At 43.5% G+C, this 17,959-nt stretch overlaps 1 protein-coding gene and 1 pseudogene across 1 annotated transcript in view; one reads left to right on the top strand and one right to left on the bottom strand.

Annotated features, from left to right (window-relative positions):
• LOC126210271 (glycine N-methyltransferase-like) overlaps positions 1-17,959 on the bottom strand; it is a 266,966-nt pseudogene that overhangs the window by 97,146 nt on the left and 151,861 nt on the right.
• Positions 10,460-17,959, top strand: part of LOC126210268 (1,5-anhydro-D-fructose reductase-like) — a 50,723-nt gene continuing 43,223 nt past the window's right edge. Inside the window, exon 1 of the mRNA XM_049939464.1 lies at positions 10,460-10,617. Coding sequence (XP_049795421.1) covers positions 10,543-10,617 — 75 coding nt within the window. The 5' untranslated portion in view covers positions 10,460-10,542. The remainder of the gene's footprint in view (positions 10,618-17,959) is intronic.

Raw genomic sequence — 17,959 nt, forward strand, 5'->3', positions numbered from 1 at the left:
GAGCAGAAGACACCGATTGTTGACGTACGTCATGAACGGTAGGTGTGTGACAACAGAGGCAATACATTTAAATTAATATGTGCGCCGTATCGATATGAAGTATAGGGAGACGCTGATTACTTTTCCGTAAACTGTAAATTGGGCAGTGTGCATTCATTCCTGATGAAGTAAGAGAGTTTTCGCGTGGCCAAGACATGCATATTGATCGCTTGCGCGAAATTAGATTGGAAAATTACAGGGACTGTCCTTTGTTGCGATTTTTGTAGTGCCACTCAATGGGGCGTATGAATAAAACGCAGAATATACTTTATATTCGAAATTCCGAAGAACTTCGAAATTCGCACGAACAAAGCTACTTGGAGAATGGGGGAGGGGGGGGGGGGGAGGAGGAAGTTGCTCAAAAGAAATAAAATTCTGCGATTTCGTATGAATAAAACTTGAGAAGTTTCTCGCAAGCGGAGAACGTTCTCCGTTCTTTAAAGCGAACACTGTAGCACACTTCTAGCTGGGAAGTCTTGGATTACCTCAACAATCATTTCAAAAGCTACTTGAATCTACGCAATTTAGAAATAAGAGATTTAACTTTGATCTTTAATTAAATGATTCCGAACAATTAACAATAGTAAAATTTAGTACGTACCAAGCTGAGCTGCAGTCACAGGTAAGCTAAAATACGGTAACAAAACTCGCACTCTTAATTTGTGACTGTGTAATCTAAATATTGTAGCCAGCTATGAATACCTTAACTGAACTTTGAAATTAAAGCAGTGAAATCGAATGATGCTGGCATTTGAATTTCAACGACACTCGGGTTCATTCCGGAAAAGGAAGGGACCCTGCTTGGTAATGCAATTGGGACAATGAGCAACAAAGGTTCATGCTACGTTGCTGTCATTTAGTTATGAAAATGGATCAGTTTGAAAAGCTGAGGTCTGCCATACAGTTCTAAAACTTTACGTGCTTCCAGTCTTCCTTGTTGGTCGACTGAAGGTTAGAAGCCGTCGATCGAGGAGGTGGCGACAGTCACTCATTGTCGGCCGCCGCTGTTGCTGGATGTTGGCGCGCCTTCTTCTCGACAGGGTCACCAGGCGAAACGGGCTCTTGATGTGCGCCAGCTAATGCTTCCCGTCCGCGACACCGTGTCAGAAACTATCATAGCAAGTCGAGCGCAATTACATGCTGCCAAAAACCGAAAGCGCGGCAACTCCCGGGAGCTTCACACAACACACCTGCTCCACTGCACCACCCCAGCCAGACTCACCCTCTGCCCGCGCTCCCCGCGACTGAGTTAACACTACCAAAGATCCTAAACACTTTCGTTCTCCACACGACCTATCGATGTATTCGTTCGATAGCATAGTTTTCCCTAGGCCAGACCCAGCGTATAAATACAAATAATATTCACAAAACAAACCAACATAAATGCATGAATATATATATATATATATATATATATATATATATATATATATACAGTAAAACCATTACAATATATAAAGAGACAGAAATGTCATATCTTCAGGTGACAAAATAAGGAAAAATCTATAGTACAATGGATGGAAATAGAAGGATATGCATTTCCGGCGTTACATGTTCACCTAACTTCAATAACAAATAGTTTCCCCGCACGTCGAAAATTCGTTAACATTGAAAGAAAATGCATATTCATAAACTGTCCTTAATCATCTTAATAATTTGTTGCCGCACATAAAAGAAAAATCGAAACGTAGTGCAAGTCTTCCAGAACACACTAATGCCAGTTCTACATTTGTACACTGAATAGTTTGCCTGTTTGAGTGACCTAAATGAAATGTAGCATCAGGCGTATGTTTTATGCCACACACGGCATAAGACACACACCAAGAATCTTCTCAGGAAGGAGAGGAAATAGTGAGGAGGAACTTGAGGGCTTGCCAATAAAGAATGATGTGGTGATGTGATGTGGAGGCCCTCAACTACGTACCTTTCGACTCAGAGTTAAAATATTGAAGTTTTGGCTGGTTTCGTTACCTAGTGGTTGGGATACGTAGTTGCCGCATTACAAGCCAAATACTGCTGAGTCTACAGTATACAATATGAAAACACAGATGAATCGAATGGTCGAAGGTTCTTATAACTCGGCAATTGCGAATTAATATAGAAATTTGTAAATGAAAGATTGCAATGAAATAAAAACTGCAGGTACTGTCTCAATGACTTTAAATGATGGGTACGATAGTAGAAGTAATTTTGAGAATGTGATATATTTCTGCAAGCCAGCCGGAGTGGCCGAGCTGTTCTAGGCGCTACAGTGTAGAACCGCGTGACCGCTACAGTCGCAGGTTCGAATCCTGCCTCGGGCATGGATGTGTGTGATGTCCTTAGGTTAGTTAGATTTAAGTAGTTCTAAGTTCTAGGGGACTGATGACCTCAGAAGTTAAGTCCTATAGTGCTCAGAGCCAGTTGAACCATATTTCTGCAAAACACTTGTCGATGGTCCAGCAATTAAATAAAGTATAAGTTGAATAACAGGTAAACAATAGATTCCTAGAATGAGATTTTCACTCTGCAGCGGAGTGTGCGCTGATGTGAAACTTCCTGGCAGATTAAAACTGTGTGCCAGACCGAGACTCGAACTCGGGACCTTTGCCTTTCGCACTTGTCGGCGAAGGAAGTTTCATATCAGCGCACACTCCGCTGCAGAGTGAAAATCTCATTCTGGAAACATCACCCAAAATGTGGCTAAGCCATGTCGACGCAATATCTTTTCTTTCAGGAGTGCTAATTCTGCAGGTTCGCAGGAGAGCTTCTGTACAGTTTGGAAGGTACGAGCCTAGGTACTGGCAGAAGTAAAGCTGTGAGGACGGGGCGTGAGTCGTGCTTGGGTAGCTGAGTTGGTAGAGCACTTTCCCGCGAAAGGCAAAGGTCCCGAGCTCGAGTCTCTGTCCGGCATACAGTTTTAATCTGCCAGGAAGTTTAATAGATTCCTACTTCACGAAATTAGTTATGAACAACAAAATAGCTCGCGAGATATGCAGTTCTAAACGCGTACTACATCTTCACTACAGAAGCCACGGAAATCACTTAAGAGTACAAGTCGGCACTCCGAAATATTTCTCTCTCTCGCGACCACGCGCAAACTGCTCCACTCCAAGTCTTTCCCGCGCCTGTGCGTCCGTCGCCGTACTGTCCAGGACTCTCCTCCGTGTCCTGTGCAACTCTGCATGTGCTGTGCCGTACCCCATGTCCTGTCCCGAACTCTTCTCCCACTTCCATCCAGTCTCCCCACTCACGAGCGTGTGATTGGCTAGAGCGCTCGCGCCATGTCTTCAAGCCAACGTGTAAGACGTCACGGTCTCCTGACCTTCATTGCTTACATGTTCCGCCCTCACAATCAGATTCCGCACATCAAGACGCTTCATTCGAACCCAAACTCGATAAGACAAAGTCAATGTTGTATGAATTCATGTAAACGATATGCAAATTACAAGTAAGTCTCTTGGAGAGAGAACACATAACGAGAGCATGCGCGCTCGTACATGTTCTCGAAAGAGCGAGGAACAAGTCTCTCCTCAGTACTTCACTGGGAGAGCACCTCTGTCGAGAGCGAATCAAAAGGCGACTCTATATTGAGTCCTTGCGATTAAGGGTTGTTCACTGTGTTGGCCGACATACTTACTGTGCGGTGTGAATGGGCAGAGTTATAGTTAAACGCCTGCGAGCGAATTTTGAGTGGCATCGCGGTGGACTGGTTATCTGACCGGTGTTCCACGCCAATAGTTAGACTAGGGGCGAATAGGAACCCTTGACTTAATCAACGCATAGGGAGAGTTTGATTGGCGGAGGTCAATCCAGATAGAACGAGAGTTATCTTATTTGTCAGCAGCGAGCGGCGCAGACAGCAGTCATCGCAGCTTACGGTATTGTGCGCTACAGCTATTGCGAGCCCCATATTTCCTCCACAACGGAACACTTCACTGCATTTCACACGCGACAGCCTCGACTGTACCTAACAACATTCTAAAGGATAATTATTCAAGTTGAGTAGGCGCGCCTCTCAGCCATTCTGCCAAGGCAACAAGCATCTTAAACTTTGTATAGAAATTTCATTAGCGAAACCTATCCTTGAAAGGTAACTTCACATTCCGAAAACAACCAGGATATAACTTGCTCAATTCATAACTAAAAGTGTCATTGTGATTTCTCAGAAGTTTTGCAAAATAAATAATAACTTTCGTTAGTTTCATGTTTTTCTTACACTAACTAGCACTACTCCAGTACCCAAGTATCCCACTAGTTATGTAAGAAATTTTGTGAATTTTTGTGTCATTTCCTTACAGCGGACGACTCCAGAAGATATTTATTGCTGAAAGTTTTTCAGGCATTTCTCTTTAGAACGTTAGGAGCGTCTGTCTGACTTCTGTAGTAGTGTGGGGGTGGAAATTGCATCTTGCAGGAGCCACAGGGTAAAGGGTACATCTCAGATTAATCCGTCGCGCAGAATAACAGAATAATAGATCAACCCCACACGCTCAGAAACGTACCCACATAAACATAATGTAACACATTCTAAATACTGCATTTACATTTAAATAACTTGAAATTAAATAAATATTTCTATGGCTGGACCATAAACACTCTGTAACACACATTATTAGATACATAAACAAATGAAATAAACATATATCAAAGGAATTGAACAAAAGGTAGGCCAGTAGCCTAATGTCTCCGTGCTTTCCAAAAAAAAGTAAATATTTACCCTATATATATATATATATATATATATATATATATATATATATATATATATATATAAGCATGCTACTACCGTTTTTTGTGTAACTATGGCCTGACGCGATCGATAATAATCAGCCACTTTGACCTCCAATAACTCGTGTACTACTGAACCTACATGACTGTAATTTATACCAATTTAGGTTTACACTGATAGTTTACACTAATAGCTTTCTAAAGACACGGCGATCGACAAAATCGGATGAACCGTTTAGATTTTGGAAATTCGTTGCTGGGTGTTACTTAGATAATTTATCGTCAGATACTAAACTTTAAACTAATAAAGATATTGAAAATCTGATTACACCATCAGAATCGTCGTGCAAATAGTGGTAATGCACATGTTTCTTTTTGAGGTGTGATTCATCTGGCTCCTATTAATTTCTATACGAACTGTGAAATGTCTGCCATTAAGGTTTCACAAAGTCCGCCACCTTTGGCTCTCCCAGCGTACAAGTCTCTTTCATCGACACAGCGTCACCAAGAGATTCCCAGCCACGTGCTCTGCTGGACCATACGCTGGGCTACCTCTGTTGTCCGGCTAACGTTCGGCACCACGTGTTTGCTGCCGCGCCCCGGATTGCCGAGCGGCCCGTAATGCCATGCCAACTTCGAACTTAGAATATTTTCAGGGCGCCACAACTCGCCCGTTACCTCACAAACTCCCTCGTCATAGAATATGCTTCGAATTTATCATTTGTACGAAACTGATAAGTCAGAGAATGCTCTTTTGATCTGAGAATCTTTATTATTCATACGACCCAATGAACTGAAATTATTTGCTAGTGTCACATAGTAGGACACCGTATACACAAATACAATCCGCTCGTATGTGAGTGCCGTGTGTTTCATCTTGCGCACGCTCTGGAACTGCAATTCCTCGACAGCACCCTTCCGGCGATAGCTCCCACAGCATTTTACTTGCAAAACATGTAAAACCCAACTGCAAACATCGGTTTCAACGCAGAACCGTGAAATACCAGCATCGCGGATCTTCGTCACCACATCATCTAGGAGTTCTGAAAAGGGTCGAGGTGCAGTCAGAGCTGAGATTTCTGGAAAAGAATGCTAAGTACGATCAGACTATCGACTGCAAAAGTCGAGTACTGTTTTCTCTTTCAAATAAAATGCTGTTCCATTTGTTACATTCTCCTAGACTGGCAGTGTTTTCATGAAATGGCGCAAAAGTGCTAATACATAACTGCAGATATGATTACAATTCTTATGGGTATTCTAACGCGTCATTGTATAAAATATAATGCGAAAAGTGTTTGCCACAAACAAAATTCCGCAAAATATGTGTAGTTTTTGTGTGTGGCTCTCAGTAACTCGTGACGTTGCAAAATAAGAAAGATCTACCAAAACAAAACGTAAATCATAGCAGATATAAGCCTGAAATACCCTAACACAAAAAATCACGTTTAAACATAAAGTGGTGTGTTAATTCGCCAGCCAGATTCATGTTATCATAATTTGGTTGCAGATGACAAGCTACTAGTACATGATAATATACTAATGGTCCTGCATGACTGTACATGGTAAAATTAAAAAAATGAGAGAAACAAAAGAACTGTCTTTTCGTAGATTAGTTACCACTTAAAATACCTTCACATTAATCAGATTTGAATAAAGACACTCTACTGCTAATGTCAAGGAAGTGCAGAAAAATGTTTGGGTTGTATGATAAAACAGTGTTTTGCAAAATAGGCGGACCTTATATATGTTTAAATCGCACGTGCTGTCATTCATTTATTCAGTGAATCTTTCAGGTTTCGCAAATTCTAATTTCTCGCCTAGTAAATAATTTAAATTTCAAAGTGGACAGAGTTGCATACCACCACTATACGATGTGCATGCGAACCTGTCACAAATGTGTTTTGTTCTGACTGGCAGGTGTGCGGTACTTGGGACAGCAGCTGTCATATTTCTGACTTGTTAAGGTCGGTGCCTGTGCGGTGTATTCGAGGCTTCTGTGACGTTGTCTTCCAACAAGATAACGCACGACCGCCTGATGTCCGTGCTGTCCTGAATCACCGTTGCCTGCCAAGCCCGTTCTAGATTTCCCACCGCTTACAAAATTGAGGTCATGGGTTGCTGAGGGATCAGAACGCTAAAGCTCACCAGCCACTCTCACATAGATTTGAAGCACTTTGTAACGACGTAGACGTACACTATGTGATCAAAAGTATCCGGACACCCCCGAAAACATACATTTTTCACATTAGGTGCATTGTGCTGCCACCTACTGCCAGGTACTCCATATCAGCGACCTCAATGGTCATTAGACATCGTGAGAGAGCAGAATGGAGCGCTCCACAGAACTCACGGACTTCAAATGTGGTCAGGTGATTGGGTGTCACTTGTGTCATACGTCTGTACGCGAGATTTCCACATTCCTAAACATCTCTGGGTCCACTGTTTACTATGTGATAGCGAAGTGGAAACGTGAAGGGACACGTACAGCACAAAAGCGTACAGGCCGACCTCGTCTGTTGACTGACAGGGACTGCCGACAGTTGAAGAGGGTCGTAATGTGTAATAGGCAGACATCTATCCAGACCATCACACAGGAATTCCAAACTCCATCAGGATCCACTGCAAGTAGTATTGCAGTTAGGCGGTAGGTGATATTACTTGGATTTCATGGCGAACGGCTGCTCATAAGACACACATCACGCCGGTAAATGCCAAACGACGCCTCGCTTTGTGTAAGGAACGTAAACATTGGAAGATTGAATAGTGGAAAAACGTTATGTGGAGTGACGAATCACGGTACACAATGTGGCAATCCGATGGCAGGGTGTGGCTGTGGCGAATGCTCGGTGAATGTTATCTGCCAGCGTGTGTAGTGCCAACTGTAAAATTCAGAGGCGGTGGTGTTATGGTGTAGTCGCGTTTTTCGTGGAGGGGGCTGCAGAGAGTCCTGATCTGAACCCTATAGAACACCTTTGGGATGTTTTGGAACGCCGACTTCGTGCCAGGCCTACCGACTGACATCGATACCTGTCCTCCATGAAAAATGGCTGACATTCCCCAAGAAACCTTCCAGCACCTGATTGAACGTATGCCTGCGAGAGTGGAAACTGTCATCAAGGCTAAGGGTGGGACAAACCATATTGAATTCCAGCATTACCGATGGACGGCGCCACGATCTTGTAAGCCATTTTCAGCCCGGTGTCCGGATACTTTTGATCACATAGTGTACCTGTCACCCAAGTTCCGTTCTTCTCGATGTGAAGTCGTGTTAGAGTCATTGTTTCTGCCAGAGACGACAGCCCTGTGTACTAAATTCACACCTTGTCTGCTAGAGTATCACGTATGAAGTTAATCACGTATTCACCTTAGTGTACTAACCTGAAGCGCCAGAGAAACTGTTATAGTCATGCGTATCCAAATACACATATATTTAAGCAGGCAGAGCACGGCCCTGCGATCAGAAATGGCTATATAATACAACAGTTGTCTGGCACTGCTGTTAGATGGGTTGCTGCTGATACAATGTCGGGTTATCACGATTTAAGTGAGTTTAAACGTGATGTTATAGTTGGGATTTTCCCGTACGACCATTTAACGAGGTTACCATGAATATCAGGAATCCGATAAAACATCAAATCTCCGACATCGCTGCGACCGGAAAAAGATCCTGCAAGAACGGTACCAACGACGACTGGCGAGAATCGTTCGCTACTGACCATGTAGAGGAGGCGCAGTGTCGCACACTGGCATAACGGAAAGAGTACTAGAAAAACTATAAATGAAAAAGGCAATATTATGTTTTTCGTTTATAAATATGTTGTTCTGCCAAGAAGCGACGGGAGAATCACTTAATATAACTCTAAGGACGTACAAGTTTTTCGATAAAGTCCTTCCTCAGAAATAGAAGTAGTAGGTACTGTTCCCCGGACGTGAAGACCCGAAATAGAAAAGAAATGAAAAAAAATTCATTATTTCCCATTCTCTCTGGAATTGGAGCTTTAACTTCCAGCGGTGTAACAACGTGTTTGTATGTTTTAATGTATTTAGTTTCCTGTTCGCCGTTTTCCCGATATGTACTCTTTTAACAACTCTAAATGTTCGTAGCGTTTTTGTTTTGCATGTTGGTATTCCGGTTGCTACGGTTCCATTTATCGATTGTAAATTCTTTGTTTATACGTCACTGTTCCTATATGAGTTTGCATATTGTCATTTTGTGATTTAGAGATAGTGATTGGAGCTTGTGTACGCCAGGAAATGGAGTGCCAATTGGAGAAGTCGAAACATCTCCGACATTTTCTTCTGACTGAGTTTAATAGAGTTGTGACAGCAGCGGAGGCTGCCAGAAACATTTTCACCATGTATGGGGATACTGCCATTGGACAGAGCAAGGCAAGAAAATGTCTTTCGCGTTTTAAGAAGGATCGTTTTCACATTAGTGTCTTTCCACGTTCAGGAAGACCTTTTTTGGTTCAATGAAGATCGTTTAAAAGCATCAATCCACAATTATCCTCGTCAGTGTACTAGATAACTGACGAATGTGATGAACTGTAATCATTCCACTGTCGTGCGACATTTGCATGCGATGGAGAGGTTTAAAAATCTGGTGTATGGGTACTGCATGCTCTGAGTCAAAACGAAAAAGGTCAGCAGGTGGCCATATACGAGTATGTATCTCTGCTTGCTTGTCATCAATTGGCTCGTGAAGAACACCTACCATTTCTATCCTGTATCGTTACTGACGACTGGAAATGGTGTCTTTATGCTAACATACGGAAAAGAAAGGAATGGTTGAGCCCAAACAAAGCAGCAACTCCTTGTACAAAGAACAGCACTTATCCGCAAAAGGTAAGTTAGGCACGTCGTGGAGCAGCGACGATGTGGTCTACTATGAATTGCTTCCTCTAGGTGTAACCATCACTGCTATTTTTGCAGGCGCAGTCCTAGAACCACGACCCGAAAGTCTGCTCTACGATAACTCCCACCTGCATTCTGTTAGAATGACAAAAACCACTCTACGTGAGTTGGATTGGGAAGTCTTTGCACACCCACCTTATTCAACTGGTTTTGCGCCCTCAGATTTGTACCTTTTCCGCTCTCTACCGAACAACCTACATGGAATTTCCTTTCCGGATGAAAATGCGCTCCGAACATGAGTCGACAAGTTTTTCGTCTCAAAACCACGTGATTTCTACCTTCGCGGAATCGAAAAGTTACCCCAGCGTTGACAGACTATTGTAAATAGTGAAGGAGAATATATTATTGATGACTTAAGTCTCTGTCGTGAGCATCTGTTGTGTTTATTAAACTTACGGAAAAAAGTTACGGACTTATGCACCAACACAATATTTGATTTTTGTTGGCTTACCTTCAACAGTCTGGCAGCTAGCAATCTCTAAAATATCTGATGTAACAGAAAGGCCACGAAACCAGAAATTTGGAAGAAATATGCTGCACAGCATTTCAGACGCACGCGTGTTTCGCCATGTTGTGTCCAGTTGTGCAAGTCCCTAATGCGCATGATGCCTGTTTCTTGATAAGCATCATACGAGAGTGTCGTGCTCACCACCGGATTTTTCCTTTGTAGTCCTCGTGATGTCATTTGATCTTGTATTTCGCTCGCCTTATCTTCTTATTACGATATATGCGCTTCTAGAGATAAGGACAGCAGTCACCGACTGGGTTTTCAAGTACTTCTGCCGGTAGTATAAACAGTAGTATCACTGCGCGCGGAAGACAGTCCGTAACCATTTTGCCTCTTCCACTGGTCTGCCAGCAACTGAAGGCAACAGCGAGATGGCCAGCAAAATGCAGTACATCACTTTCTACAATGGCCAGAAGATGCCCATTGTAGGTCTGGGCACTTGGCAGGTATGCTACATTACAAAGATTCGCATACGTATTGACCAACGCACATTGTTCACTACATTCTCAGTGAGTCTGTTGATCTTCCTCAAATATTTTTCGCTATCTAAACAAAAAGACATAAACAAGGGTTTGGTATGAACGAACAGGGTGATTCAGGAGGAATGTCATATAACTTTTGAGGTGATTATACATGCGAAAGTAAACCGAAGTAGTCCTATGAACATGTATCCGACTTTCGATCGTTATGGAACTGGGGCGCTGTGGTGGACGGAGCGGTGGTGGAACGGGCGACGGATCCATCCTGCAAGAGGTCTTCAGAAAGTCTCCCAGCCATCTGAATGTACCCGTTAACGCGTTGGAAGGCGGGCTTTAATGCGAGCAAAAACGTCAGTAAAGTGAGCGACAAGTTCTTCATGTGTGTCCACCTTCGTAGCGTACACATCCCCCTTTGACCAGCCCCATAAGCAGACGTCTAATGAGGTTAAGTTGGGTGATCTGGCAGGACAGTTAATGGGTCGACCGTGGCCAATATACCGTTTAGGAAATGCGTTATTCATACTGGGACACTTGTCTGATACGGCGAATGAGTGATCCATCATGTGGCAAGTACATCTGCCGTTGTTGCTCCAATGTTACATCTTCAAAAAGTGCAGGTAGTTCTTCTATCAGAAAACATACAAATCCTGTCATTTGGCAGGAACGCCAGGTCATCAGTCTTACCACACCAGGTGCTCACTGAGAACTTAACTTGGAGTCTTGTTTCCCTAGTGTCATGTGCGTTTTCCATCGCCCAGGTATGAGAATTGCACATGTTTATGATACCATACACCTCCTGCCATTTGGCAGGAACGCCAAGTCATCAATCCCACCACACCAGATGTTTGCTGAGAACCTAACTTGGAGTCTTGTTTCCCTAGTGTCATGTGCGTTTTCCATCGCCCAGGTATGAGAATTGCACATGTTTATGATACCATACACCTCCTGCCATTTGGCAGGAACGCCAAGTCATCAGTCTCACCACACCAGATGTTTGCTGAGAACCTAACTTGGAGTCTTGTTTCCCTAGTGTCATGTGCGTTTTCCATCGCCCAGGTATGAGAATTGCACATGTTTATGATACCATACACCTCCTGCCATGTGGCAGGAACGCCAGGTCATCAATCTTACCACACCAGATGTTCACTGAGAACCTAACTTGGAGTCTTGTTTCCCTAGTGTCATGTGCGTTCTCCATCGCCCACGTATGAGACTTGCGCATGTTTATGATACCATTGCGTGTAAATGTAGCCTCATATGTATATAAAGTGTATTGCACTATGTCTTTGTGTACAGCCGACCATTCACAAAATTGTTGTCAGCTTAGTGGGTCACTGGATACAGATGTTGCTCAGGCTGCTCATGGAATGGGTACAAGCCCTCAGAACGTAACGTATGCCACATCCATGTTTGTGGCATATCGAACTCATGGCTAATGTGCCACATATTGGTGGTGTGACTCCATTATATCATTGTGATAATGTCTTCCGTTTCCACAGCTGATTGGATAGCCTCATGTTCTGATGTTATGTGTACACTGAGTAGTGTTCAGCAACTCTGGGAAATATCTTGGCACAGGGGGTTCGTCAATCAAGGAAACATCTCCCATATTATGTCAGAGCCGCATGGTCGCCGATATTACATTGTCAGTGCACAATTAGCATGTCTGCATATTCTGCATGGGTATGTGTGTGGTATGCTGGTATTCATGGGCGCAATGGACTTGTTTGATTAAACAACACTCAGGCACAACATGCACACAGCCTCACAACTGCTCTCTGATTCAACACACGATTGCACACTGGGTTTGCTTGCAGCTGTTGCCTCGATGCAATGTCACAGTGCTGCCATCTGTTGGAAAATTCCCACACCTCATGTAGAACGGATCATCCATCCCTCCTACCATTAGAGTAGCCACCATAGCGCCTACACAGCATTTCGGTAAGTAATATTTAAGATTTGGCGGTCTGTGGTATTTCTTCCATTTAACCAGTGTCCACTTTCATCATGTGCAACCAAGGACAGAAATCCTGAAACTTATGTACCGCTGAGAAATCTACAAGACATTTTCCACATTTCTCTCATTATGTGCCAATTTGAAAGAAACATCGGTCTACTGGTAAGAAAAACAAACATCAACTTATTTAGTTCTCAATTTATGGTATGTCTTTGGTGATACAGTATGTTTAATACTGTAATGGAGTGCCAATTTTTGTACATGTCGACTGCTATAAAATACATGAGACAAAAGACACGCATGTGTGGGACAGATACGTATGGGTCCTCCCACCAGAGGTTCGAGTCCTCCCGTGGGCATGGGTGTGTGTGTCGTTCTTAGCATAACTTAGTTTAAGTAGTGTGTAAGTCTGAGGACCGATGACCACAGCAGTTTGGTCCCTTAGGAATTCACACACACAGATATGTATGATGGATTAGTGTGCTTTTTAGGTTGGTCAGTACCTCCAAATATGACGGTTGTTTTTTAAGTAAGGGCCGTTTATTTTTTTAATAAAAGATACAAATACTTTTGTAAAAAAACTTTTATTTTCTGATTCTACACATTTTTACCTATTTTTCTACATAGTTGCCTTATTTATTTAAGCACTTGTCATACCGTACAACTAAGTCTTTAATTCACTCTTCAAAGAATTCGGCCGCCTGCTCCGACAGCCAAGAGTTCACGGCCGCTTTCACTTCATCGTCGTCATTGAAGCGCTGCCCGCCGAGATGGTGTTTCAGGTACCGGAAAAGGTGAAAATCGCTAGGAGCAAGGTCGGGGCTGTATGGTGCATGGTCCAAAACTTCCCAGCCAAAAGAATCAATCAAATCCCGAGTCTTTTGAGAGGTGTCAGGCCTAGCGTTATCGTGCAGGAGCAAAACTCCTTTTGTCAGCATGCCGCACCTTTTGTTTTGAATTGCTCTGCGGAGCTTCTTTTAGAGTTGCGCAGTAGGCATCTGAGTTGATTGTCGTTCCTCGTGGCATAAAGTCCACTAGCAAAACACTGCGCCGGTCCCAGAACACAGTTGCCATAATCTTGCGCTTTGACAGCGTCTGTTTGGCTTTGACCTTGACGGGTGTCGCCATTCCATCGATTGTCGCTTGCTTTCGGGAGTGATATGGGATACCCATGTTTCATCTCCAGTGACAATTTGACTCAACATGTCATCCCCTGCTTCCTCGTAACGAATCAAAAAGTCCAATGAAGTGACAAATCTCTTCCCTTTGTGGTCCTCTGTGAGGAGTCTGGGTACCCACCGAGAACATAGTTTCTTAAAATTTAGGTTTTCAGACACAATTTTGTACAAAACCGATCTTGAAACTTGTGGAAATTCCAAAGAAAGAGTGGAAATTGTGAATCTTCTGTCCTCACGAATCTTTGTTCCGACTGCAGCCACCAAATCATCAGTGATCACAGAGGGCCGACCTGAGCGTTCTTCGTCATGGACGTTTTGACGGCCATTTTTAAACTCTCTAACCCATTGACGCACTTTACCTTCACTCTTTGCATTCGAGCCATAAACTTCTGTTAACTGACGATGAATTTCTGCAGCTGATAGGCTTCTCGCGGTCAAAAAACATATCACTGACCGTATCTCACACGCGGCGGGCGATTCTATATTCGTAAACATTATAAAGTAGCACAGCGATGCGTACACGTCAGCTACAGAGCTGCAACGTGCATCAGTGTGAACGGGAAGGATGCCGGCAAGTGGCGCGGTGGCTTGTTGCGGCGTCCGCGCGAACTACAGGAGTATACGAGCGAACAGCCCTTACTTAAAAAGCAACCCTCGTACATTCGGCAAGAACAAGTCAATAACGCTTACTTTCCGCTGAGCAGCAGATCAGGTGTTGGAGGGTGAGTGCATGAACGCAAGACTGTTGGACTAACCTGACAGGTGTAGTCCACTAACTGCCTAACTGGTGCAGTTACAACCATGTAGAAAACAGCCAAGTAGAACAATATGTAACGTGTTTGTGTGAAAACTGTTTGACGCAGAGGAAAACAACCAGAACACTGATGTGTATACATATTAAGGTACCACATACAAAAATAAATGTTTTTATACCCGTTACAGCCTGTATATGCACACAGTGGGACAGGAGCGCAGTGTCTGTGAAACTGAAGAGCTGTCTTGGAAGGAGTCCCAGAGGGTCCAGTCTTACATGCTTTGCTATTATTCCAAAATACTATCCAATTCGTGTTCATTTTTGTCCTTCTGCAAATATCACTATAATGTGTAATTACAAGTCATGTAGCTTTAAGGTTTTTTCCGAAAATATTACGTTTTAACTAGTATCTTTCTCTAAAAGTTGCCTTTCTTGCCGCTGCTGTTGAGCTGCTATAACGTGCAAGTTGTTCCAGATAATGACGGTCGAAAGGAGATCCTAAAAATGGTTCAAATGGCTCAGAGCACTATGGGACTTAACATCTGAGGACATCAGTCCCCTAGAACTTAGAAATACTTAAACCTAACTAAACTAATGACATCACATATATCAATGCCCGAGGCAGGATTCGAACCTGCGACCGTAGCGGTCGCGCGGCTCCAGACTGAAGCGCCTAGAACCGCTCGGCCACACCGGCCGGCAGAGGAGATCATAGAAACAGAGTTTTAAGATCTGTAACACATGACCGGTAAATGAATATTTTTGCAGTACGACACCTTGTGCGGCAGTGTTTCATGATAAATAACTGCACACTGCAGTGACAAGTGCTTATATAGGCGTTGCCGACCGCAACGCCGTATTCTGCCTGTTTACATATCTCTGTATTTGAATATGCATGCCCATACCAGTTTCTTTGGCGCTTCAGTGTACAAGGAGGCCAATGAAACATATGTAATTCGAAAGGTACTTTGCCAAAGATGTGCACAAAGCAAAAATCTTGTGTGTAAACAGGCGCTGAGAGTGGGAAAAGGAAGTAACACAGTCGTCTGTGATGTGATCACGGCAGAGTATAGCACCGTCTCTCGTTAGTGGCTGGTTGTCGAAAGTGGATTCTTACTTTTGATTTATGAGTCTCCTGACTGGTTTGATGCGGCCTCCACAACTTCCTCTCCTGTCCAACTTCTTCATCTCGGAGTAGCACTTGCATTCAATGTCCTTAATTATGTTGGATGTATTCCAATTCCTGCCCCTGCCGGCCTGCTTTTACAAGGCCCTCCAAATCCTCTACTGCCATGTGCTCTGCCTTGCCTTCTGTATTCACCTTCCTTCCCCCACACGACTCCTGTATGACTTTTTCCCCTTCCCCCACCTCCTCCTTTTCCTCCAACATCTCCGCATTCTTAACACTGTCCACAGGCTTGATCCCCTCCACCCCCTGGTTTCCTCCTTCCTCTCCACTCCTCACCCATTGCCGCGCCTCTGTCACTGTATCCCTCCCTCTCTCCACCTCCACGCCCACTATCTCCTTCATCATGGCGTTTTCCAGCGCCTTTCCCTCCCGGATATTGAACTTCGCCGTGACATCTACCCTTCCTTCCAACTGTAACCTGGCCTTGTTCCCTCCCCTCCCCAGAGCCCCCCTTTTCCTTTCCCCTCCTTTTCCCAGAGCGGATTTTCCTCCTTGCCCCCCCCCCCCTCAGTCCCTGCACCCCCTCCACAACTATGCCCCTCCCACGTCCTTCCCTCCCCAGCCCTCTTCGACACTCCCCTGCCCGTCTCCCCCCCCTCTCCACCCCTCCCTCCCTTCTTCCCTTCTTCCATTCTCCCTCATCTCCATGCCCCTGGCAGATCCTGTGTTTGCTCATCACCTTCAGTGAGCTACGTCAGTATTGTGCTGTTCTCCTGTGTGTCCAGAGCTATGATTTTAATTGTGTGCTGAACTTGTACATAGTGTTACTGTCAGTGACCTTTATGTGCTACGCCATCCATCGCTACTTTTATGCTCCAGCCCTACTTCGCCTTGTGTTCTTTTAATTGTCCCAGTGTGAGGTTTTTTTTTGTGTACAATACTTTTTCCAGGTTTTTAACTCCATTTTACAGTCGCCCCCTTTTTGTCTGTTCTCTTCCATTATTTTCCCCCTTTTTATGTTTATGTACGCCATATTTCTCCTTTGTAATTCTAAATGTCTTCTATTGTTTAATTAATGTCTTTCGGCTGAAGAGCAGCGCATATGCTGTTGCCAGCCTGCCCCGAGTGGGGAATTGAAGTACAATAAAGAAGAAAAGAATCCAGTTCGTGCCTTTCTCTACAGTTTTTACCATCTACAGCTCCCTCAAACAACATTCACATTTTTCCTTAATGCCTTAACATGTTTCCTTCGTTTTTGTCAATTTTTCCATATGTTCCATTGCTCACCAATTCTGTAGAGAAAATCGTCATTCCCTGTCTTATCACTCACTTCCAACATCCTTCTGTAGCACGACATCTCAAACGGTTGTGTTCTCTTACGAAGAATCCCAAGATTCACAACAGAATGTTATGTTCCAAACGCAAATTCTTACAAATTTGTTCTTCAAATTAATTCCTACTAGATATGCCTGTGGGCGAAATTAGACCAGTTGCGTTTATAAAGCAACGAGATTCAACGTTTGGTTTTACATAATTAACTGGAATATATACATATTCAGATTCTTAGTTCATATCTGCCATAAAAATATAGCTGTGAACGATTATACGTACAAGTCATTGGACCTGATCTATCATAAAAAATGTCGTGTATCTTAAAGTGATGCATTCCGCGTAAAGCAATCTGAAATTTTAGCCTCAGAACTGACTGTACCAAATGCTGCACTGTAGCTACGAATATTACTGGATTTATTCTTTGATTTCTCCTTAATTGTTCTATCGTCTGAACTGTGTCCTTGATACAGTGCGTTGAAAAATATTTTTTGTGCTAACGGTGGTAAATTAATTTTCTCCTATGACAACACAGTGAGAATACCGTTGTATCTCGTTTACAAAATCTGCTCTGTAAATTCATCAAACTGTAATTATAGCTCTCAAAATTGTTGGGAATTACGTTTAGTTCACATTAAATGTATCTTTCAAAACACAAAGTGAGGCAGCACAGTGGCTAGCACTCAGGACTCGCATTTGGAAGGACCACAGGTGAAATCCGCGTCTGGCTATCTAGATTTTGGTTTTCCGTGATTTCCATAAATCGCTCCAGGCCCGACTTCCTTCCCCCATCCCTGAAACAATCAGAGGTTGTGCTCCATCTCTAATGACCTCGATGTCGATGGGAAATTAAACTCTAATCTTCCTTCCCCGTTTCAAAACCACAATGGAATGAAATTATCAATGTCCACGTTTTTCCCATTACTTTGTCTGCGTATTATCACCAACCTAGCAGTTGTCGC

Source organism: Schistocerca nitens, chromosome 10 (assembly GCF_023898315.1).
Source record: "Schistocerca nitens isolate TAMUIC-IGC-003100 chromosome 10, iqSchNite1.1, whole genome shotgun sequence".
Lineage (NCBI taxonomy): Eukaryota > Metazoa > Arthropoda > Insecta > Orthoptera > Acrididae > Schistocerca > Schistocerca nitens.